Source organism: Abramis brama (genome assembly GCF_963993115.1).
Source record: "Abramis brama genome assembly, chromosome: 19".
Taxonomy (NCBI): domain Eukaryota; kingdom Metazoa; phylum Chordata; class Actinopteri; order Cypriniformes; family Leuciscidae; genus Abramis; species Abramis brama.
This window is the reverse complement of record NC_139981.1, coordinates 3,643,524-3,669,042: the sequence shown is the minus strand read 5'-3', so window position 1 is coordinate 3,669,042 and position 25,519 is coordinate 3,643,524. Positions and strand designations below refer to the sequence as shown.

The following is a 25,519-nucleotide window of genomic DNA, read 5'->3' as shown; positions in this document are numbered from 1 at the left end:
TTTTCTAATACTTTTATGGAGTTTTTTTGGTTGAGGAAAAAAAAATTGGAAAAGCTGTGCATATATTCATCAAAAAGCGTCCCATTGTGTTCCACAAAAGAAAGAAAAAAAAAAATTATTACTGTGAAATATTCCTTAGTATTTGAAATGTATATTCCTGGCTGGCAATTTTAGACAGTGTACCCTCAGGAAGAACTTGGTACAGTTGGTGCATTTTGCCTCAGAGAGATGGCTCGGCCTGTTTGTCCATTGTCAAGTGGTTTAGTGGCTGATCTCACTGTAGGAGGAATATAGATGTGTCTGTGTTGAGCCAGCGGTAGCATGCCAGCGCACAGCATGCACAGCCTTGGAGCTCCACAGATCTCTTAATGTAGAGATGTGTTGTCAGTCACTCACAGCAAAGCTTTCATGCAGTTACATAATTCGCCAAGTTGCACCTTTAGACGTCATAGACACGAAGCAGATTTATGATATTGAGCGTTATAGAACCGGTCTTTCCTGTAAGATACTTTGCAAAACCGTTCTCTTTGCTTTCATTGTTTACCATTATTTCAGCCTTTCGATCTTTAAATGTGTTCAGATAATTAGGCCTAATTCTTAATGAATTCTGAATTCTATATGCCAGTTCTTAAAGGATTAGTTAACCCCAAAAAACCTCTCGTGTTGTTCAAAATTTCTATGAATTTCTCTCTTTTGTAAAACATGAAAGATGTCAGGCAGGATGACAGACTCATCACTCAAGTTGATGTTGACTATTTTTCCTTTGTTTTCCCATAACTATCCCTGTAAAGACCCCAGGTGATCAGTATTAGAGCTTTTTGTCGATTTCTGTTAGCTTTGGGTCATCATCTACGTGCAAGTACACCCCTGAAAGATATTCATAACGCTCTTCCTCTTGTCTCCTAACAGGTGGAGTTTCAGGATGCAGCAGTACTGAGGATGCTGATTGTCTTAGTTTTGCTCATGATGGCTGTGAGCAGTGAAGCTGAGGTCTGCACAGGCCAGCACAACTGCTCCAGCTCCAACAGCTCCAAGGACTACTGCTATACGGGCCGGATCCGCAGCACGGTGCTCCAGGGCCTGCCCTTCGGAGGAGTGCCCACCGTACTCGCCCTTGACTTCATGTGCTTCTTGGTGCGCATCACAAACAATTTTCCGTTTCTGTTCATTTTCCATGAGTTAGTCATTCAAAGTCAACATGAAATTAATCTTGACCGTTTACTTTCTTAACACACATTCCCGGTCTTGTTGCGCACTGTTTTGGAAATGCATGTTATAGATTTTATTGTAAACTCAATCTTCCGGTTAAAGATTTTCTCTGGTGGTGTGTGCCGGAATTCTCCAGTCATTTTGACCACTTAAATGTGATGTAAGATTTTTTTATGTTAAAGTCCCCGTGAACTGGAAGTTGCAAATGACTTTTCTCCAGTGTTGTGATGTATTTCCAAGTGAAACGGAATATTGAACATAGGGCAGGGTTTTACTTTAGCGCTTCTCCTCTCCATCTCTGCACATAACAGATTAACGGTTTGAGGGGAGTGGTTTAGCGTTTTCAACCCAAGCCGTCAAACTGACATCATCAGAAAAGGAACGCCATTCCAGACCGGAAGTAACTTTTCAGATTTTGATTAAAGATTACCACGGCAAAAAAAAATTTCTGTGTATTAACTTGAACGGATTAATTGTTCACCACAAGACTAGTAATATTCGCTAACAAAGTAAATAGGGTCAATTTTGATTTCATGTCGACTTTAAAGTACATTATCTTAACCCAGTTTATTGTTCATTGACTACTATTAGTTAGTCTCAGCCTCAGGCGTCACGCCCACAGACCGTTGGCTGAACATCTGATGCGTATGGCACACTTAACTTGAACACTTCAGGATTTTCGAAGTTGCATCTGGTTGGTTGAATTCTACAGAATGTCCGGGAGACCTGTGTGATGCATTCTTTAAAGGAGCCGTATGTAAGATTGTGGCCAAAACTGGTACTGCAATCACTTTCAAATTACTGTAGAGCAGTGTATCCCCTCCCCCTCCCCCCTGACTCGAGGTTGCCAGATAGGCTGCAGGATCCAGCACGAACGTTTGTAGCTACAGCTGTGGAAACTAGAGCAGAGCTGGCAACCCGGATGCCGAAACACTACTGACTTCGTGATTGGTTGATAGGTGGAGGGTGGCTTCAGGCCAAAACACAACATGACAACATCAACATCAGTTGAGGGCTGCAACTTCACTTTTTAATTGACAATATCCTGGCTGGACTACTGTTGTCAGTGATATAAGTATTTGAAATGAACATGATTTCTTAATGTCAAGTGACATATCAGGGCCATTTTATGATTAATTGAAATACATTTCTTACATACAGCTCCTTTAATGGTCCGCCTGGAAACAAAGCCTTTGTGACGCCAAAACCACTTGTGGAAGGAAAAAAGCCATCATGGTTACGACTGTGATAATAAGCACTTACCAGTATCAACTAAAAGCTAGATTGTCACGGCTCCACTGTTGCAGTAAACTTGCACAACGTTCTTGAATTAATCATTTATTAGACACACGCTGGGCTGTTATTGTAGGGAAACTTTTTCACACCCCTAAACATGACGTGGAACAAACCGAACTGTGATTGGTTGCGTTACATGTTAGTCAAACGTCCTCTTGGGCAGTCCTTGGCCAATGAAAGCTGCGATAGAGTCCAGACCTTCTGCCGTCAGTCTGAAGTCTCTGGCTACGCGAGACTAACTATATGTATGCCAATCATGGGTTCACTTCACCTCTAAACGCCACCACTCCACAATCAGAAGGCAATTTTGCATTCATTTTTAAAAGCAATGCCCACATCTCAAATTCCAATCAACAACTGATGGATAGAACCAAGCCCTACATTTTTTCTATTTTTCGATAATCCATTACACTCGAATGTATGTCATTGCATGTTCCTTTTCATCCATCATTTAATGTTGCCTAGTGGTAAAGTAATAATAGCAAATAATCATAGATTTAAAAAGAAGTGTTAACTTGCATCCAGATGCTCTCAAGGGTGAACGTGACTTTTAGCCTCCATGTCTCAGTCAAAATGCGTCCTCATAAGTGGGTGCCAGTGGTGTTTCAAGAGGGGAGCCAGCTGCAATAAATGAATTGTTCATTGTTCAATTAATTGCAAATTCACAAACATGTCAGTTCTGGTATGGAACGCCCACTTTTCATCATCCAATCAATTCCCAATGGATAAAAGTAAAGTATGTAGAAGTAAAATGGGTTATGAAAGCCATTTTCTTGTTTGCACTTTAATAAAAGTGACTGGGAGTGTGTAAAAATGCTTTGAATTCTGTGGAAGTCTGCCGAGCTTTCTGTGGAATTCTGTGGGCCTTTATAATCCACACTACAGTTATGTAGAGTAACATGTTCTAGTTTTGCTGTGGTTCTAAATTTATGCACTTTAGGAATGTGTTTCTTAATTGTGTTCAATTTGCATATTTGCGGCATTGTGAACTGGAATTTGAGTTTGAATGCATTTGTGGAATGAGATGTGAATTTGATTGTGTGACATGTATGTTCTGGGTCTCCAGGTGCTGCTATGTGTGTTCTCTCTCTTGAGGAAGGTGGCGTGGGATTATGGCCGTCTCGCATTGGTCTCTGATGCCGACAGGTAATAACTATTATATTCCATACAGTAGCTTTTTGTAGTACACAATATTAGACAAAGATAAATGTCGCCCCCTGATTCTTTCAAATGTTCTGATGTCATTTTCATTGTAGTACAATAAAAAAAAAATGAAGACAGCACTTGTACGGTCCTATTTCAGCGACTCATACTGCGGCCTCAGCTGGCTGTGTTCACAGCATGCTCTTGGCCCCAATCTAACCCCAAACAAACACTCATCTTTCCAACATTGAGTAACATTTTCTGGCATTTTCTGCCAGACTAAATATATACAGCTGGACACTTGATTCATCAATCATGATGTAGACCTTTGATTTGTCCAAATTGAAGAGAAAATGCCTCTTGCAGGAATGCATTGAATGCTGTAAGACAACAGCATGCTCTCAGCTGCTACATAATGGGTTTATCCAATGGATTGGTTGTTCAGACAGCTCAGCTAGTCTTATTCTATTAGTAATATGACCCTGCCTTTCAATCACACTCACATCTAGAGATCTGGAAACTGGTTTTAGCAGCACGCAAGTGCATTAGAGATTGTGTTTATGGGAGATCAGATTATATTCTGGGCATCTCAAATTTTTGTCCAGTCAGATCCCATAGTCACATTAAACTACTCTGATGTCAGAACCTTCTCTCCATGTTTCAGGCTAGCACATTCATTTGAACAAAGTCATGATTCAGTATTTTGAGTCAGTATTTTTTTAAAGAAGTGTCAACAATTAAATAAATGGAATGGTTTATTTTGTGTGCACCCAGCATTCATTGATCTATTTTGAACATTTGGTTCCATAAACATTTCCCTGAAATGCAACACCTACATTATAACTTTCCAGTCATCAATTTAAATGTTAGAAATGTTGCTTGGGGTCAAGTGAAATCCTGAAAAGTCAGATCATGAAGCTGAATGCATGTTACAACTTGGCTATGCATTACATTTTTAATAAATAATTCATACTGTACTTGTATCATGGTGACCACATGTGTACATATGTTTGTCTCAAGACATTTTTCCAGTTTCCTTTTGTCACAGATTTAGTATCTTGCTTACAAACAGGTCAAGCCACCATTACTAGTTTGAAAGTCCTGTGGTGAAGTGATGTGGAACTGTAAAGCTGTCAACTAAAACTGGAGATACATGCAGTTATCTCAAGAAAAATGCAATCCAATCAGAATCAAGGATTAAACAATTTTGTGGTATTTTTAATATAGTTTGTTTATATATTTTTTTTTTAGAATGGTTTTATTCTTATATATTTACTTTTTTATTTTATAATAAAAAAGATGTTTCATGACATCTAAAACCAATAATGTGAAATTCCTCAACGATTTGTTCTGATTACATGTAATAACTTGTATCACAGAGTCATAGGAAAATTTTAATTAGTGTCATCTCAGTTAGTGCATCTCAGCTGATTAATACAATCTTCTTCCTCTGACTGAATGATCTCATATTTTGAGTCTCATAAGTTTCTGTCAAGCATGAACTTGAATAACTTCTTTTCCCTCATCAGTAGGCGGAATCAGCACTATCAACGTCTGGACGAGGAATAGTATGTGTTGTTTTTACACTTCAGCTCTCTCTTCCAAGGACACCTTGTGTCTGCTTTCTGAATTTGCTCTCTGGCATTTCCTCTGCTGTGTGTCTATCGGGTGGATTTGGGGTGAATTTGTTCACTGTGTATCTGTTTCCTAATAACTCTTTTCACTTCTTTCTCTTGTCCTTTTTAATTTACTTCTTTCCTAGAGTCCATTGGTTGAGGGTTTCTCAAGATAATCATCACATTTACCTGAGCTAATCAATATGTGTCTCTTGTGGATTTGTGTCTTTTAAAGGCGAAGTGTGTAATTTCCGTGCCACTCGCATCACCAAATGAAACTGCATAAATAATTGTTTCCAAACAAATTCCTAAACTCTCCTACATTTTCCCATCCCTGTCTTCCATTGTTCTGCTAAACAGGTAGTCAGTCCCTTTTCAAACTCACAGAAGTTGTTTACATAACAGACTGCTCAAAAAAACAGAGCAATGTACAGTCTTGAACTTATAGGAAGTCAAACTGCAAATGGTTTACTTATAGTTTCTCTTTGTAACTTTGCAAAAACTACACACTTCACCATTAAATGATGTGTTTTCGTTCTTGTAAGCGTGAACATTCTGGCCAGGGTCTTTGCACCCTATAGGTCCCACAGGGAAGAGGATTACAGGGAGAGGTAAAAAAAATCCTGTGATGTTATAGAAAACCCCTGTGTGACTGGAAGACCTTGTTTTGATGAATACCTGTGATTTGTCCGGTTGTTTGATCGTTTTTGTCATTGACAAGCAATAAGCACTGACACTTATTAGAAGGGCCCTATAGAAGTTGTCCTATAGAACCAGTCCAAATGTTTGTGGATATTGTAGTCAGAGAATGACACATACACTGGCCCCAAAAACTATTTTGAAATTTAAGGCACACTTGCATATTAGATTGCAAATTATCAAACAGAATGCCAATTGTCAGTTTTATTTTAAATACAGGCAGCTAAATACGTTTGCAGATTTCTAGGATATTTTATTTAATGCACTGAAGTTCATACTTATGAATTGTGGCTTTTGGAGGTCATTGTATCTATGTTAAAGTAGTGTCTTTGTGTATCTCTGTTTAACACGCTCTGCCTCAAATCAAATGTATGCTCCTCTCTGCATGTTCATCTCCTTTATAGGTTTACTGCAGTCTCTTTGTGAACAATCTGTGTGTAATGCCCCTGAGCCTCTGATGCTAATTCTGTGTTTGTGTTTGTATGTGCACAGTCACTTACTGCTGCATGCCCAACATGTGGTTAGCCTTGATATGCCCTGATGGAGCTTTGGTAATCTGAGCCTGGAAGGCCTAGCCGTGCCCATCACTTAAAATCCGCCTGCGGTCAATCATTTTATCCCCTAAAACTAATCACAATGACATATTTATATGTTGTTTTTTTCCTGTGAAAATAATTTCCTCATGCCTTAAAATAGCTTAAGTAAAACTATACCCTTGCTTTTAGTATACGTGGGGCCATGAATGTGCAAATTAGTCCCCACCTCCACTCAATCGCACTTCAGTTTGAACAACCTAATCCACTCGGTCAACTATAGTAAACGCTACACAATGGCAAGTGGAAATATTCAGCCATATATGTTTGAACCCGAAACTGATTCAGAAGAAAAGTAATTATACAGACAGGCCCGGTTCTACGGGGGCGCTTGAGGGTGCTAGGAATAGTCGTTTATTCACCCTTTGCTCTTTTTCCATGCCAGATAATAATTTGGATTAAGACAAGACATAGAAAAATTGGGATATTTTAGTACATCCTACTTGCCTGCATACATACAGTATACTTGCATAAAGTAATATATACTTTATAGTAAATTTGGGCTGTGTGATTGTTTATATCATCACAAAATGTAAAGTGTATATAAAGTTAGATAATATAATATCTAATATAATCCACTTTTATCCGTTGTATGCATTTTTATCCGCATACATATACAGTACACTCACATAAAGCGATATGTACTATATATAGCAAATCTCAACTGCGTGATTTTATTTATTTTGTCGCAAAATGTAACTATATTAACTCTTTATATTAAGTTGCATATATAAGTATGTCCAACTGTGGGATACATGCATATAGTATACTCATGTGTATATATATATCCCAGCTCTAATTTGCTAAATGTGACTATAAGGCATGAAGATATTAAGATACTATAAACATTAACATCATGATTTTCTGTAAAGATACTTTGAAACAATGTGTATTGTGAATATACAGAATATACTATACAGATAAATTTATCTTGACTTGACTGTCAAAAAAAACCCTTACAATTATTAATGAATTAGCACGTTATTTGCTGGAAATATTAGTTCTCAAATCTTATGTGTAGAAATCTTGTTCGTTTGTATTGATTAATTTTAAATAATGCATCAAAGTGCGTAACACCAGGTTTGTCTCATCATTATTAACTGTGACAATCCTCATACTTTTATTTTTTAATTTAACTGAGAAATGAGAACTGCAGCGGAGAGGAAGATTTTCAGTGAATGATCAGTTTTGGGTTGAACTAGTCCTTTAACATGATCATAGCACTTTATATTACAGATCTTCCATTATCAACATCAATCTAATCATTATTGTAATAACTGCTGAATGAAGTGGCATGCCTTTAAGTGACCGTACACTTGTATGTTAGCTTGAGTTCAGTGTTCAGAGAGGGCATGTGTTTGATAATGTGTGTTTGTATTCAGTGTGGCCTCCGCCATGCAGACGCCTGCCGACTCCCGATACGAGCGTCTCACCTCTGTGTCCAGCTCGGTCGACTTTGACCAAAGGGACAACGTAAGTAGCTTGCAATGTCATCTTTGTGGATGCTTATGGCTATGTTCAGAATGGAATACTAGCATACTGCACAGTATACTCCTGTATAGACAGTATACATTGTGTAGACCAGCCCTTTTTCAGCGCTGCGCTCGTGTTCTTCCGGTTTGAATTTCCATCTTACGGATTTATGAATGAAGCTCTATGCGATATTCTGTGCACATTAATAAATAATTATTCTTTGTAAATTTGCATTCCATTCACACTAAGAGCGATAACTACAACCCAATTTCCAGAAAAGTTAAATAATAAAACTCACAATCTGTGATTTGTTCATTCTCTTGAACCTTTTTTTACCTGACAAAAGTACAAAGAAAAATTATTGGGGCCCCGCAGATTCAACTTGTAGATCTCTATAACTGTGCAGTAAAGAGGAAAGCAGTTTCCATCGTTACTGACCCCTCTCATCCTCTGTACCCCTCTTTTCAGTTACTGCAATCAGGTTGCCACTTTAGAGCTCTTTTGGCCAAAAAGAAGGCAGTCCACAATGAGTAGGTGAATTGGTAATAGGTGAGGGTATCATGTTTAGGTGAAAAAGGAGCTTCTCAGTCTTTGCAAGCAAAGATGGGTCATGGCTCACCACTTTGTGCCAAATATCATGAGAGAATTGTCAAACAATTCAAAAATCACATTTCTCAATGCAAGATTGCAAAGAATGTGTCTTTCAACCATCTACCACACATAATATTGTGAAAAGATACAGGGAATCCAGAGAAATCTCCGATCCAGAGACCTCCGTTGAATGTGCGTGACCTTTGAGCCCTCAGGCGGCATTGCATGAGAAACCATCATACAGCCACATGTGCTCAGGAGTACTTTTAAAACACCATTTTCACTTAACACAGTCTGACGCTGCATAAAGAAATGCCACTGGAATCTCTGTTACGCAAAGAGAAAGCTATACATCAGTTCTATGCGGAGATGCCAGCGAGTTCTCTGAGCCCGAGCTCATCTCAGATGGGCTAGAAGACAGTGAAAGTGTGTGCTGTGACAAACATCTGTCCTGGTATTGGGGTGCATCAGTGCAAGCGATATGGGTGACTTGCATTTGTGTGAAGGTATCACTGACATGGAGGCGTATATTTGGATTGTACAGAGACATAAACTGCTATCAAGATGACATCTTCCCTGGGAAGCAAGACAATGCCAGGCCTCGTTCTGCACATGCTAAATCTGAGTGGTTTCTAGACACTCTACACCATAGAAGGGATGTGCCTGACTGTCTGCCTGCAGTCCAGATCTGTCTCTTATTGAAAATGTATGACCCATCATGAAAAGGAGAATCAGACAATGACGGCCATGGACTGTTGAGCAGCTGTCTTGTATCAGAAAAGATTGGGCAAATATTCCACTTGCAAAACTGCAACAATTAGTATCCTCAATTCCCAAATTATTAAAAAGTGTAATTAAAAGGAAAGGTGGAGTGACACATGCCTCTGTCCCACCTTTTGTGGAGTGTGTTGCAGCCATCAAAATCAAAACTTGTTTATATTTACAAAATAAAATTAAGTTGGTCAGTGAAAACACTGGAAATATTTTCTTTGTACATTTGTCAGTTAAATAAAGGTTCAAGAGAATTAACAAATCACAGATTCTTGATTTTATTGCATTTTACAAAATGTCCCAACCATTCTGGAAATGGGGTTGTATAACGATAACTACACTAGCGTCCACCAATGACCAATAATGTTCTGTTTATTACAAGTGTACACTGCATGATGCTTGAGTTCTTTAAAGTTGGGTGATTTCTGATTGGCTCAGATTGTCAATATTTTTCATTCATCGGCTAGAAAAAGCCGTTCTGAAAGTGATTTCAGCAATATTGTTCCTATGTGTCTTTATCAGGGTACAACTATAGTTAAAGCTAAAACTAAAAGCATAAAAATAAACATTATTGTTACTTATAAATAAAATATGATTTTATGTGCAATGCTTTTTGTGAAGGTCAAAGTAGCACATGAACAAAAAAAGAAAAGTGAAGTCCGCACACTGCATGCTACTCAAGATAAATTTCTTAAAAGCACAACGTTTTGACCATCAGGTGGTCGAAACGTTGTGCTTTTAATAAATTTATCTTGAGTAGCATGCAGTGTGCGGACTTCACTTTTCTTTTTTTGTTTGTTATTTTGATGTCCTGCACCTGAGCCCAATCTGGGTGTTTGGGATGTGCATACCAGTTTTGTATTTTTGATTCTTCAAAGTAGCACATGACACATGTTGAGAGGTGCAAGCCCTGGCATGAGTCATTTGAAACGGTTCACTCTTGAAAGCATATGATCATCCGGTTTTCTGTGCAAAATTTGCATACTGTTCACAGTATTCATACTGCATACTGAAAAAAGTAGTAAACCTGCAATAAAGGTTTGCCATTCTGAACATTCCCTTGGTCTTCCTTGCTCACTCTCTATATGCACTCTCTCACGCTAATGTTCACACAGTTCAGGCAGTATTTCTTACCATCTACCACAGCTCTATCTCTTAATGCACACACACCTGTGGGTTTCATAATGGCGCACACATGCCTTTTGACAGCCGTTTGTTTGCCTCTCCCTTCCCTGCTGGGATCTGGAATTACTGCACTTATGTAAACAGGTGTCACGTGCACCCAGGCAGCCTCTAACAACTCCTGAAACTGCATTGGAGACAATGTCTCTGAATGCTGAGGTAATTGACAGACAATAGTTAGAGAGAGTACACTGAATTTGATGTTATGTGTTTGTAGGGTCTCTGTTCCTGGCTAACTGCCATCTTCAGGATAAAGTGAGTCCTTTCTGCTTTTACTTCATGAACATACTGTATTTCTGTTTATTTCAACATACTGTAACTTCAAAATGTGAAGACTTACTAACTATAATGCAAAAACTATCCAAAATGGTGCGATTTTTGATCACAAAACTCCAGCAGTGTCTATGGTCCTTTTCAAATTATGAGGAAGTAGGAACGATACACCAGAAAAAGATTAGTCCAATTATTCCCGTTATAACAAGTATATAACAAGATTAGCCAAAATTATATTATATTATATTATATTATATTATATTATATGCACTGTAATGTCAAATACTTCAATGTAGTATATCAAATGTTTTCAAATATTTTATTACTATAGTGCTATTTTGTTTATATTGTGAACTAGATATTGTGCTTGTTTATTAAAAAATAATATTAATAAATTATAGATTTTATTATTATTATTATTCTATTGTTAACAATTTAATTATCAGCACAATTATGAATAAAAATCGTAATGGTATACTAACACATCTCTCTCACCCTTCCAGAGATGACGAGATCAGGGAGAAGTGTGGCGAGGATGCCGTCTATTTTATTTAGTTTTAGTAATTATAGTTTAGCAGAGCAAACATAACACTTCCAGTGTAGACCAAAGTGAGATGTTTAATTTCAGCAAAGTTTAATGTTTGCCCAGATTACAGTTAACTCTTGTGCAGACATCTTAATAATAAAAATAAATATAATGGTTTGAGATTGAACAAAGCACCAAATAAATGGAACTTACAAGAAAAACAAGAAACAACTATGAAAAATTCAGACAAACTAATTCATATTAAAGATGAAATCTTGTTAAACATGTCTAGTTTACTTTTACTTTTTTCAGCTGTACAATGTATAGATTATATTATTATTATTATTATTATTTTATTGTTAACAATTTAATTATCAGCACAATTATGAGTAAAAATGGTAATGGTATACTAACACATCTCTCTCACCCTTCCAGAGATGACGAGATCAGGGAGAAGTGTGGCGAGGATGCCGTCCACTACCTCTCATTCCAACGGCACATCATTGGTCTGTTGGTGGTGGTGGGCGTGCTCTCTGTGGGCATTGTCCTGCCCGTTAACTTCTCAGGAGACCTGTTAGGTGAGTCAGGAAAGTTTAAGAGTGAGTCATCTGGGATTATACAGCATGTCTGAATGCAGCCATTCGAGTTTCTCTTCCTTTAGTGTATATGACCAAAGACTCCCTATAACCTGTTTCTTGTCTTTTCTTCCTCCAGAAAATAATGCCTACAGTTTTGGGCGAACTACAATAGCCAACTTATATTCTGAGTAAGTGTGGGTATTGTCTGTGACACTTACTTGACCTTTGAAAGATTGTTGATGAATGCATCAGCTCTTTTTTTCTCTCTGTTTCAGTAATAACCTGCTATGGTTGCACACTACATTTGCCTGCTTATATCTGTTACTGACTGTGTACAGCATGAGACGACACACATCAAAGATGCACTACAAAGAGGATGACTTGGTGAGCAGAGACAACTTACACAAAACACTTCAAAGAAATGCTCTGGGTTCAATACAAGTTTCTATTTACAGCCAGGGTTATAATATTAAAGTTAATTACAACAACATTTTCGTAAGGTAAAAGTTAACTAAAATGTTCTTTTATTTCAGCTAGTTGCCAAGGCAACATTTCTCATTTTCATTTAGTTTAACTTGATCTCCTCAAATAAAAATATAAAAACTATTCAAAATATAAATAAAAACTATAATAGTAAATTATAGTCTAAACAGCATATTTAGCAATAATGTCCTGTACCACATAAAATAATTGTAACATAACTTATAAGTGTCACATTTCTGCTTTTAAACCCTGAAGAACACTGGCCAATTTTAACGTTTTAATTCAGTTATTTACAGTAACAACCGTTTTAATTGAGCCAGGAACATTTCTTTATTTTCAGATTTTATTTTGGCATAAACCCTCATTACTCAAATATTTCACTTTCCTGAGAGGGAGTTATGAACCAAAGTCAGGGTAAATAGCCCATTGCAACACACTTTTCTTGCGTAATCTGGCACATTTTTTGAAACGGGAAATTCAACCTGAAAATAATGAAGGGTAGGACTTGGTTTTATCCATTAGGAATTTAAAAAATGTGAAAAAGGAGTTTGAAAATAAGAGAGCTTGGCAATTAAGTCGCTTAAAAGTCATATTATGTTTTGATGAAAAATTTACATTTATAATGTGCACAGATGAATCATCAAAGAATGTAAACTTGGTTGGTCATTTCATGTTGTTTTTTTAACAAAGTGAACAGATATGATAACAGATAAATGTCCCTTCACAGACTCGCTGTCCTTTGTATCAAATTAAATATGTATATCCTAACTAAGGTCCATAGTTTAGTGCTGCATGAAATTGCTCTCTTAATGGAGATCAACATAGAGCATCAATCAATATATTATGGTTGAAATAATATTTCTAATGCTAACAAACTGTACTCTGATGTCTCCACATTGTCTCCTTTCACAGGTGAAACGCACTTTATTCATTAACGGGATCGCAAAATATGCAGAAGAGAGTGATATAAAGCAGCATTTTGAGTAAGTTCTTGCTGAAAACACAAATTGTATGTCTCAACACTAATTAGGATCTACCTTCCCATCATCAGTAAAGATGAAGTGTGTAATTATAATTCGTTACAGGGCTTTTCTAGGTACTCAAAGCGCTTTACATATGGAAGGGTAAATCTCCTCAAATTTATGCACTTGTATGACTTTCTTCTGTAGAAAAAAGAGAAGATATTTTTTGAAGAGTTTTTCCCACTTACAATGAAATTCAATGGGGGTCCAATGTTGTTTGGACCTTTTGCTGGATCTTCTTGTGTTCTCTTTTGGACATGAGGTTTTTAATTTTGGTGTGAACTATCCCAAACCACACAGTAAAGTCAAGCACACTAAGATGCCTAGGCTTAGTCCTGAGACATGTAAGAAAATGACAACCTTAACTGTTTTAATTGTTCGAAAGTGGTCATGTGGCTACAAGACGTTCAGTGTGTCCATCCACTCGGTTTATCTAATCTCATTTACTGCTGAAGAATGTGTCAGGACAATACATGTCTTTTTCAGTGTCTATGTCAAGGATTTCTGGGAAAACACAGATGGGGTCCAGACCACCAGACCGAGTGAGAAAGAGAGATAGAAGGCAGGATGTGTAGATGGAGGATAAAGAGGATGTGTAGAACAAACACATAATAAAGTAGAACTGATACCCAAGCCTTAGTCTCACAGACATCTCAAAGCATATTGCAATCTGCCCTACTGCAGCCAACTGGGGGAAAAAATCATCAGCCCTGTAGACTCCCATAGAACTGATGGAAATTCTGACTTCATAGTGTACAAATGTACCACTCCTGTCTTCAGCGTGTACATCGTCTCACAGAGTCTGCTGTGTCATTATTTGAAAAGCCTACCAATTTGTTGCATGCCAGTCTTTTATTTTGGTATCATTGATTTTAGATTTACTGGCCTCTGTGCATCACATAAAAAAGCAGTGGCTTCATTTTACTTGGTGGTCAGTCGCTTTCTGTCTAAGTGAGCAATTCTTGGCTAGCAGAAACTACAGTGAGCGCCAGACAATAGTGAAGTCTGGCTCCTGCAACACTATCAACATTGTGTTCCAGTGCCACGTTAAATGAGAAAGTGGGAATTAGTAGAAATACTTTCTGTCCCCCTCATGTGATTTTCTTTTATGTCTCTTACACGTTCTCACTTTTTTTATCTCTTTGTTTTTATATCCAGGAAAGCATATGAAAACTGCATAGTTCTGGATGCTCGCATTTGTTACGATGTTGCCAAGCTTATGTCTCTGGAGTCTGAAAGGTAAAGATTTTACAAGCTGAGATGAGACAAGTTTCAGTCACTATTTTAAGTATTGTACACAAGGAACTTCATATAAATAAGGTGCCGATTTGTGTCCATTCCTTCTTTTTTTTTATAAATAAAATAAAATTAGCATACAAATGACATAGCATCAAATGGCATTGATATGTACTATGATAGATAGATAGATAGATAGATAGATAGATAGATAGATAGATAGATAGATAGATAGATAGATAGATAGATAGATAGATATAATAAATAAAAGAAAGAAAGAGCCTTTATCTACTATATTTTTATTGTGATAAATAAATAAAAGCATTGATATCTACTATATTTCTACTGTGATTAATAAAAGATAGATAGATGGATAGATAGTAAATGACAGGTAAATTAGGCCTCTTGCCCAGTCAGGTACTTCATTTAGTTATTTATGTGTTTGTTTGTTTGTTTGACATTTTTATTTTATTTGTTTACATTATCATATTTTAATGTAAATTGCTACAGGAAAAAGGCGGAACGCAGCAAAAAGTTCTACACGGACCTGATGGCCAAGGAGCACATTCCCACTATGATTAACCCCAAACCCTGTGGCCACCTCTGCTGCTGCATCATCAATGGCTGCGAGCAGGTCAGTGTTACCCTGAGGCTCATGGGAGTTTCACATGTCACATGCATTATAACCTCTCCAGTCACTCCGCCCAAAGTGTTCTGAATAGTAGCGGGTATCTAGATCTCGTATTAGTACATGAACCATCATGCATTTCACTTCACATTCAAATGTAAATCATGAATGCATAACCTTTCCCCAGTAGACACGCAGTCAGGATGTCAGAGCCACTGTCTTGCTGCCTGTAATTCCGCTTCATTGTATTTACAGTCATATTAGTCAGGATGATGTACGCTCTGCTGCTGTGAGACATGTTCAACATCAGCGCTGGTATATTAAGCAGCTCCCAAGTGTCCTCATTAGATAAGCAGACTTGCAGTTTATCACAAGAGCCTTTTTTCCGTAGCACACATCCCCCCCTTCTGGACGATGACGGTAATGCCTCCCTAGTAAGTTACAGGGAGGACATTTTTCCCTTCAAAGCACCTTTCCTTTAGCGCAAAATTCAATGTCAGTTGATCAAACAGGCCAGAAAATCACATCACATTGCATTGAAGATGGGACCTGTGCCATATCTAGAGACCAGAATATCATATCATTTTTTTTATTTCTTGGGGTCTTTACAACAAAAAGTATTTCAGTACCGATGTCTAAATCTTGTAATGTTAATCCATCCCTGCAGGAAGAGGCTATCAACTACTACACTAACCTCGAGGCCAAACTAAAGGAAGAATACAGAAAAGAACGTGAGAAAGTCAACAGTAAACCTCTGGGAATGGCTTTTGTTACCTTCCAGAATGAAGCCATGACAGCCCTGTGAGTCTAATAGACATTTTGGTATCTCTGTGTGTTGACACTAACCAAAGTGCTGAAAATGATCATGGTATTACCATTGTATTCTTTGAGGTCCCATAATATCTGTTTGGTCTTTTCCTTTCCCAGCATCCTGAAAGATTTTAATGCGTGTCAGTGTCATGGCTGCCACTGTCGACGAGAGCCGAAGTCCTCCCCCCACAGCAACGGGCTCAACACATTCAACTGGACAGTCACATATGCTCCAAATCCACAGAATGTTTACTGGTAACATCCTCATCTTGAATCTCATGAATTTATTATGATTGTAGTTTCACAGTGCTAGACAGGATCCACTTTGGTCAGTTTCTTCCTGTGTTAATGGGCAGTTCTTGGCCAGAATAAACCATACATCTATTTGTTTTACATGTAGGAAAATCTGAAATCGATGATACCACAATATTTCAATGTGGACTGGAAGTTGCATAAAGCATATTATTATTAATTTTATTATTACTTGTATGATATTGACTAGGGCTTGCCATTTTTCATGTAACTAGGCTATTTTTGGAGAGTATTGTTAAGTCAAATTTATTTGTATAGCACTTTTCACAATACACATTGTTTCAAAGCGGCTTTACAAATATGATGTTAATGTTTATAAAATTTTAATATTGTCATGCCCTATAGTCGCATTTAGCAGATTAGAGCTGGGCAACAATATACATTTTTAAAGTTTACATTTTGCGACAATACAAGCAAGCAGTTGAGATATGCTGTATGTACAGTATTTGGACATACTTGTATATCCACTTTTATAAAAAGAGCTGGCTGAGGATATAATTACATTTTGCAATGAAATAAAGGCAGCTGAGAATTGCTATATAGTATACATCGCTTTTTGGAAGTGTATTGTATGTATGAGATTAAAGTTGGATGTAATATATTAACCTTTTTATATGGAGCTGTACTATAATTATACATTTTTGCAACAGTCACGCACCCGAGATTTGCGAATATATTGCTTTACATGAATTTACTGTATGCATGCATGCACGTAAAGTAGGTTGTACTATTTATCCAACTTTTTATATACATCACTGGGCAATAATATAGAGTAAATTTTTGACAATATCAAGTAGGTCAGATTTGCTATATAGAAAATGCTGCTTAACGTAAATGTACTGTATGTATCAAGGTAAGGTTGAATATACTTATAGTGTTTGTATAAATTATTATATATCTTGTATGTACCTTGCACTTTGTTCTCCACAGGGAGCATTTGTCCACTGGTGGCCTCAACTGGTGGCTCCGCTGCCTTGTCATCAACTGCTTTCTCTTCATCTTGCTCTTCTTCCTCACCACCCCTGCCATCATCATCTCCACCATGGACAAGTTCAACGTCACCAAACCCGTGGAGTACCTAAATGTAAGGAGACTGTTAAACATCATGCACATCACAATGCAGTGTGACTATGGGGGTCATGACTCTGTCACTCATCACCTCCCTCCTTTCCTCTGTGTCTGTTCCTCCAGAACCCCATCATCACTCAGTTCTTCCCCACCCTGCTGTTGTGGTGCTTCTCGGCCCTTCTCCCCACCATCGTCTACTACTCTGCCTTCTTTGAGGCCCACTGGACACGGTACAATGCCAAACCCTGTATATCAATGTATTTTTTAATGCTTTCAACATTTATAGATGCTAAGCTAAATATTGTGGTGGACTCAGAGAGTATGTGACCTTTGCTTCTCAGATCTGGAGAGAACAGAACCACCATGCACAAATGCTACACCTTCCTCATCTTTATGGTTCTGCTGCTGCCATCTCTGGGCCTGAGCAGGTATTTTATCATACCTGGTTTACATTGAAAATTTAGAACTACAGATGTTATGATGAGAAAATACAGTTATCCAAGCTATCCCAAATACAGTTACTTTTTAGTGTAAGTTTTCATATAACTTTAAAGAACACTGACTGTATCCTTCAACAATGTTTCACAATAGCTACTGAGCCACAATTTTGTATTTTGCAACATTATCCTGAAAATTTTGACAGAGTTGTTGATGCATGCAAATTTGTGCAAATTTATAATGATGTATATTTCAATTTGAAATTATAGTAATTTGTATATTCTGAAAATTATTTTTCAAATAAACTGTTTGATCCAGGTAATTTTGGACTGACCTGTTTCTCATTTGCATTAAACATTTCATATGATCTTTTCCTAAATGCAGTTTGGATGTTTTCTTCCGGTGGCTCTTTGACAAGACATTTCTTGACCAGGCAAAAGTCCGATTCGAGTAAGGGTTTGCAGTTCTAACATCCTGTTTTGATTAAAGGATTTACAAAACATTTGGTTTATGCACATACATTTTAAGATTGCAGATACAAGTTTTTATGGCTTGATTTCTTTTCCTTTAGGTGTGTCTTCCTTCCAGATAACGGAGCTTTCTTTGTGAACTATGTTATCGCGTCTGCTTTCATCGGTAACGCCATGGACCTGTTACGCATTCCTTATTTTCTCATGTACATGATCCGACTGTGCCTGGCACGTTCAGCTGCCGAGAGGCGCAACGTGAAGAAGGTCTGTGTAGTTTGCAAGTGTAAACGATACTCAGCCTTACTATTATAATCATATAAACGTTATTACTCAATATATCTCATCTATTAATGTATTTATTCAATCCTTTGTTTTCTGAATTCCTCTCATTATGCTCAATAACTCGTATGTTGTGATTCACGTGTGGTTGCGTTTTGTTACAGCATCAAGCTTATGAGTTCCAGTTTGGAGCTGCTTATGCCTGGATGATGAACGTCTTCACTGTGGTCATGACCTACAGCATCACCTGTCCAATTATTGTACCATTTGGTGAGTGGCGCATTACTCACTGAAGAAGAATTCCTGCATTGTGGTGGTGGTTTTTCCACAGGCAAACACCACTCATATCATCTTCAAACAGAGTAAGAACCAGTCTGACTTTAATTTTGTCTGCAGGCCTGATGTATATGCTACTGAAGCACCTGGTGGACAGGTATAACATGTATTATGCCTACCTGCCCTCCAAACTGGATAAGAAAATCCACTCTGGAGCTGTCAACCAAGTGGTGGCAGCACCCATCCTCTGCCTCTTCTGGCTGCTCTTCTTCTCTACTGTCCGTACAAGTAAGACACCGCCAAACAGTGGCTCTGTTCTAAACACTAATGTACTGCCTTCTTACACAGCCTTTTTAGGTGTCAAAAGTCCTATTCGGACAGTAGTTGTTTCTCATGGGGACATCTGTAAAAATAAATTTGCATGGCACACCTCAGTGACAAAACTTGTGCATTCGGATGGTTATTTATTCACTGCGGAGGAACAAGTTCTGTGATTCTACAAACCCGGGAATGCTTGCTGCTTACGTGGTCAGTCACGTGATTGTCAGCTATAAACAAAATGTCTGTTATTGCTTGGACGATTAATAAACTCATATTTAATAATAGGAAAATAATATCCTATTTATTTAGTTTTTCATTTAAATATCCCATTTTAAAAAATCTGTAAAATTGACACGCTATAGTTTAAATGATTTTCTATCTTGCATTTTATCTCTCAAAATGATGGATGCAGCACAATATCACACGAGTGATGTTTTTGTCCTGAATAGCACGAGTGCAAATGTGATTTGATGTGATCGCGCTCTTTAAATAACAAAAAAAATATTTCGCCATTGACTTCAGACCAGGTTTCAGTTGGTCAATGGCACAGTCTATTTCAGTCGCCTCAAAAAAGCAACGCGCCAACAATGCGCCTAAACACACCTCGTTCTCAGACCAGCACGCCCATGGGCGAACAGATGGGCGCAAATGCATTTGCCATTTATACGATGTGACGCAGGACGTGAAAATGATAACTGCGTCGGGCTGAAACTAGCAAAAAACACTTGCTTCACGCCTGGCGCTGCATTACACCAGTGTATGATAGGGCCCAATTACTTGCTCATTTAGACATTTACTGCCACCTACTGGCAGTTTAGGTTCTTATTTAGAGTGTAATTTCATAAAAAAAAAAAAAAATCCGTAATATTAATAAAATCGCATTAAAGGTATAGTTCACCCAAAAATGAAAATTCTGTCATTTACTCACCCTCATGGCCGTTGATGCATAAAAGGTTATGTGTAATAAATGTTGAATCAAATAAAAAATTCTAAAGCTACTTTTTGTACACAATAATGGCTTTAAATTATCTTTGGGGGTAATTTCTCAGTCAAATTTGTCTAATTAATTAGATTTTAAAAAAGCCCTCATTTATCTATATAATTAATTAATTTAATGTATATAATATATATACTAACAGTATTGGAGTGGTGAATGTAATATTATTCTTGTAAACAGTTTCCAGCATTTCAGTAATAAAAGTGTCTGCACATTACTACAAAGTGCAACAGTTACCATGTGGTGCATTTCAGTGGTCAAAAAAGGATTACTGTTGAAATAGGGCTTTAGAAACTATACTCCAGATTAACTGCACAAAGATTATTGTCATGTCTCTAACATGTTTCCCCCCCCCCTGCTTTCTTCTCTCTTGCTTTTTAAATTTTAAAGGCTTTAGCGCTCCAACATCAATGTTTACTTTTGTGGTTCTGATCATCACCATCATCATTTGCCTCTGCCATGTCGTCTTCGGTCATTTCAAATACCTCAGTGCGCATAATTATAAGGTCAGAAACCACTTTATGTAATTTTTCAGTTTTCATACACAGTCTAGCCTAGAACTTTCTCTAATCAGCAAAGTGATCTTCCTGTATTCACAACAGGTTGACATGGACGGTGTGGACAATGGACGACCACCAGGTTCATCCCCACCTGTCAAGTCTGTGGTAAGTTTTCATAATCATGACAGCTGTGTCTGTGTCACATCATATTGAGCAAGAAAGAATTTTTGCATCCCTTGATTTTAGCAGGGCTGGGTTAAAAAAATTATTGATTTTAATCGATTCTCATTTTGATGAACCGATGATATCGACTCTTAAATTCCAAGAATCAATTATTTTAGTCTATGCTGTTTTCAGTTGATGAATGAACAAAACTTTGTAGCACCTCCCATCCAATAAATCGCAAAAAGCTTTGTGCTTTGTTAGTTTTGATATACTTAAGAAAGTCTCAGCTTTCAAATTCTGTATTTTTTTTTTAAATAAAATAAATATTGCTTTGGCACACTTTAATGTGGTGTGACAAAATACTGTAGACGCCTCAATTCGAGCGGCACTTGAACTGATCATCTCTTCTGCTTTACTACTAGTTAAAGCTCAAAATAAGCATGAATGAACATATGAAGGTATGTTGAAAGATACAGTACAACGTATCATGACGTGTAATCGCTCAATCAGTGTTCAACCACAGAAACACTTCAATAAAACAGCTTGTAAACAATGTCACATGATGTTATATTTACCTCAGAAAAGCCATTCAGGGACCATAAACTCTTTAGCTGGAACAATTTGCTTTAGAGAGGTGTATTTTGTTAATATATGCACTATATTACATATTCATTATGTTTTTACTTGACATGTTTTTCAATATTTAATGTATGTTTGAATAAATTCATCATGAAACCAGTTTAAATTTATAAAATGTTATATTTCAAAAAATGAATTCAAGTAGAAACAACGTAATTATGTAATTAAAAAGTTATAAATGCATTATGAAAAACGTCTTTGCGTAATTTTAATGTTTGTATACAAATCAGTTACATTTAACAGTTACAGTTTTTAGTGTCAACAGTAGATGTGTAGTAGTTGTTCATATGGCATTGATGTATTGCTATATTGTCAGCTCTGATTATTTTCTCAGCTTTACATCTTCACATTCTTTCTATTATCAGCAGACGTACGTCGCTCAAGTCTTACAGGACGAGAAGAGCACTGGCGAGGACGAGGGCCAGGCGTCCTCACAGGATGAGGAAGTGGTGACCGAGGGGGATTTCCAGTCCGGAGAGGACAGCCTTATTGAGAACGAGGTGCATCAGTGACCCATGCCAGGGCCACACCATGTACTGAACTTAAGAGAAACTAGCAGGAGATCCACTACACCTCACTACACTTACTTGTGTGTGTGAGCGTGTGCGTGTGTGTGTGTGAATCCATCACAGCTGACAGCTAAAACACTCCTTTATTATTAAGGCTTGGAGACAGGATGGCCAATTGTCAAGAATCTGAAGTGGCTTGTGATTGTACTCCACCTATAAGAAACTGGCTCATCATAGTTTCATAATTCGTCTTTGCATCGTTTGCCCTGTTCGTACAGCATTTGGTCAGTACCAAATTTCTTGCCCTTGCAAGCGCATGTCTAGTAAATAATACCAAAAATAGTAATGATCACTAATTTGCCATTTCAAATTTTAATTCACCTATGTTATGATGAATTGAAACCGCTATAGTGCTATCTCGGGTGGGCAGTGAAATTGTATATAAGGGCGCATACAGGTCAAATTTTACCCCCAAATCTGGATATTTCTTCATTGGTTGCATAGGATAATGGTCAATTAATACAGTTTGGCAACTGTTAAGAACAAAAAAAGATGTATATGGCAACAGATAACAGACAGTGCTCTACAATAACAATTTCTCCATGTTTACTATCTGAGGCCCAAACCATTTCAGTGAAGGTGGATTTGATAATTTATCAAATATTGTGTGAAATCACATATCTTCGAAGAGCTTGTTGAATAAACATCAATCAGAATGCCAGACTGTTGAGTTGAAGTTTTGAGTTTGGCAAGAGAATCAAATGGCAAATTTTCTTGGCCCTGCTGAAATGGCACTATAGCACAATATATTTAAGACATGCAGATTAGCCTAATTCACGCAACTTTCCATTCTTCTCTACCAAAGTGAATGTATTTAACACAAAGGCCATTAGTAGTGGAAAACTCACTCCAGCCCTGCTGAATTAACGGATTGTGAGGAAAACAGCCGCCGAACACTAATTGTCTCAACTGGAAAAGCCACTTTCAGACTTACAGACTCAAAGGCAATTCGCTATTCCTGTAACCATTCAAGGTCCATTCAATGATTCAAAGAGTTTAAATGTAAACCTTTGCATTACTAATCCATACTTGCGCTATGCGTGATATGACACTACTTTCTGAATCAGGCATCAAATGGACCAACTTTGTGTTGCTCTACTGTGGAATGTTCTGTCAATAAACTGATACTGTAACAAATTGAACTTAAACGCACAGCAGATTCCCTATGTGGACCTTAAGGTGGAATTTTTCTTTTTATTATGCATGGGTATGAAATGATGGTTTCATCAGATTATTTTTTTTTTTTTATTGGCGCTAACAAATGATGATGTAGACATTAACCATTAAACATATTTTACTACTTATAAATTACTGTAAAAAAAAAAAAAAAGTGCATTGAAACATGCCCAGAATCCCTGAACACCATAAAAATTGGGTAATGATGATAGCTAAATCTCATTGGGTCATATAAACATATGCGTCTTTCATATGGCCTACTTTGTTGCTATTGTGGTGTGTTCCTTTGCATTTTTACAAGAGAACTGGAAATAACAGAATCCATGCTATGGTTCTTCTTACCTGTGTGCATTTACAAGCTGTTCACTGACACTTGCAGTTCTGAGATCATTTGACTGGGTTTATGCATCATTTAGTGGTTGAAGTCTGAAAAAAAGAATACAAAAACTAGTACAATGACCACTATTTATTGACCACTATTAAAACGTTTTGTTTTTTTGACAAATACACTCTTTATATCTAGTCGTCGCCATATTCAGACATTTTTGCTACTTTGTCCATTATATACATATTGCATTTTTGCTCTCTGTGCATTGTTGAAATGCAAGTCAGAACTGGAAACGAAATATTTTTTAAGAAAGATATTGGAGCAGACAAAGGCTGTGCCCGAGTACTTGCTTTAACATCATTTTATTTTCTCTGTCCAGCCCTTAATTTGTTAATCTTTCCTGCTAGTGGACCTAAATAGTTCTCATTGTGTCATTTGTTTACACGAATAGCAATGCAGTGTTTAAACTGTCATTTTCTGCAACAAATGTTGACTTGAAACAGTCGTCGGGTGTACAGTATGTAAGCTTGTGAATTAGAACATTAGGAAGCTAATCAGTGAGATTTTTAGTTAATTTATGTATATCATACTAATCTATCAATCACTGAGGAGCTTTGTAACTTTTAAATGCAAATAACACTGTAGGCTATGCACTTTGTGTGAAATATGTAACATTATCATGGTGTATGTAACAATTTCAAGCCATTTTTATTTTTATTTTTATTTTTATTGATCTTGTTTGGACAACGAGTAACTGCGGTGCTTTGTACGTCTGACGCTCTTGCTGCTTAGATACTGTAGGTGATGTCCGTATGACTGCATCCTGGATCTGTTTAAGGAAAAACACTGTTTTGAAGCATGATGCAGTGGCAATAATTTATTTATGCATCTTTATGACTTTTCCTGTTGGTTACAGATGTTGTCCACAGTATTTATTTCATTTGTCTATTATTTTTCCATCTTATGAATTAACTGGCTGTTGAACTGGAATGAAGAGGTTAAATCGGTGTAATATTTTTGTAAATAGAAGCATTGCGCTGCTCTTGGAAAACTAAACTGTATTTACATTTGTACAGCTTAGAAAGCAAAACCGTGTACAGTCGACCATGAATTGTTTGCTTTTGTCCATTCAGATTTCCCTTAAGATCATACTATGCTTGCGATTGCTGTTTTTAATAGTTTTGTATCTCAACCTCCCCTCAAATGATCTTTTGTACAGTGTCATCTTCAATCTCTTACATGTCTTTGAACAATAAAATAGACATTTACTGATAAAACCATATCAAGTGTGAAGAAATTCTTTATTACTTTGTGGACCCATGTCATTTATAAATTATACGAAGAAATGCACTAATTGTTTCACTTTACTGACTCTTTCTACTTATTTAAAACATAATTTAGTTTAAGAAAGCAGCGTAGTTTAGATTACAGTGAACAGTATGACTATTTATATTGATATATAAGAATTGAGTTAGTATTTTGTGCTCATACAGAAATGAAAAGGTATGATGTTAAAGCAATGTTCCATTATCTTTCTGACCAAATGTGTTTAATTACTCTTTGTGTTGTTGATGAACACTAATGACTTTAACTATTGAGTGAACTAACTTAAAACAAACAAGTGTACACCCTTCACAAGAATTTTTTTTTTTTTTAAGTTTAAATAATATGGTTTTAAAGTGCTCTTTACCTCCTATGAGGAGTCATGATATCGTTTTATGGCAGCTTTCTTCCCTCTGCCACGAAACAGTGAGTACAATCTTTGACCTCTCATGGTCTTATGGTGGAGTCTTGTGATATGTCTCCAGACAAGGAAAAACAGGAACAGAGAGTCATAAGCTTTCACGTTGTC

The 25,519-nt window shown here is 37.0% G+C and overlaps 1 protein-coding gene and 1 long non-coding RNA gene across 4 annotated transcripts in view; one reads left to right on the top strand and one right to left on the bottom strand.

The window, feature by feature from the left end:
• The window catches only part of tmem63ba (transmembrane protein 63Ba), a 34,133-nt gene extending 9,186 nt beyond the window's left edge, over nucleotides 1–24,947 (top strand). The window contains exons 2-24 of one of the 3 annotated variants that reach the window (XM_084092381.1): nucleotides 910–1,134; nucleotides 3,572–3,651; nucleotides 5,178–5,216; nucleotides 7,939–8,029; nucleotides 10,791–10,828; nucleotides 11,808–11,950; nucleotides 12,087–12,138; nucleotides 12,226–12,334; nucleotides 13,346–13,416; nucleotides 14,614–14,694; nucleotides 15,202–15,325; nucleotides 15,987–16,120; nucleotides 16,247–16,384; nucleotides 17,372–17,525; nucleotides 17,633–17,739; nucleotides 17,851–17,937; nucleotides 18,332–18,397; nucleotides 18,519–18,681; nucleotides 18,861–18,966; nucleotides 19,093–19,260; nucleotides 20,681–20,796; nucleotides 20,893–20,955; nucleotides 21,963–24,947. In XM_084092381.1, coding sequence (XP_083948507.1) covers nucleotides 940–1,134; nucleotides 3,572–3,651; nucleotides 5,178–5,216; nucleotides 7,939–8,029; nucleotides 10,791–10,828; nucleotides 11,808–11,950; nucleotides 12,087–12,138; nucleotides 12,226–12,334; nucleotides 13,346–13,416; nucleotides 14,614–14,694; nucleotides 15,202–15,325; nucleotides 15,987–16,120; nucleotides 16,247–16,384; nucleotides 17,372–17,525; nucleotides 17,633–17,739; nucleotides 17,851–17,937; nucleotides 18,332–18,397; nucleotides 18,519–18,681; nucleotides 18,861–18,966; nucleotides 19,093–19,260; nucleotides 20,681–20,796; nucleotides 20,893–20,955; nucleotides 21,963–22,106 — 2,469 coding nt within the window. In that variant the 5' untranslated portion in view covers nucleotides 910–939 and the 3' untranslated portion in view covers nucleotides 22,107–24,947. Of the gene's footprint in view, nucleotides 1–909; nucleotides 1,135–3,571; nucleotides 3,652–5,177; nucleotides 5,217–7,938; nucleotides 8,030–10,790; nucleotides 10,829–11,807; nucleotides 11,951–12,086; nucleotides 12,139–12,225; nucleotides 12,335–13,345; nucleotides 13,417–14,613; nucleotides 14,695–15,201; nucleotides 15,326–15,986; nucleotides 16,121–16,246; nucleotides 16,385–17,371; nucleotides 17,526–17,632; nucleotides 17,740–17,850; nucleotides 17,938–18,331; nucleotides 18,398–18,518; nucleotides 18,682–18,860; nucleotides 18,967–19,092; nucleotides 19,261–20,680; nucleotides 20,797–20,892; nucleotides 20,956–21,959 lie in introns of all 3 variants that reach the window. The other 2 variants (XM_084092380.1, XM_084092382.1) reach the window with 2 other exon arrangements.
• LOC311069321 lies at nucleotides 17,383–25,472 on the bottom strand. Its single transcript, XR_014603506.1, has 3 exons — nucleotides 25,358–25,472; nucleotides 23,682–23,765; nucleotides 17,383–17,519 (listed from the first exon to the last, which is right to left on the bottom strand). It is a non-coding gene; the product is annotated as an uncharacterized lncRNA (long non-coding RNA).
• Nucleotides 25,473–25,519: the final 47 nt, after the last annotated feature.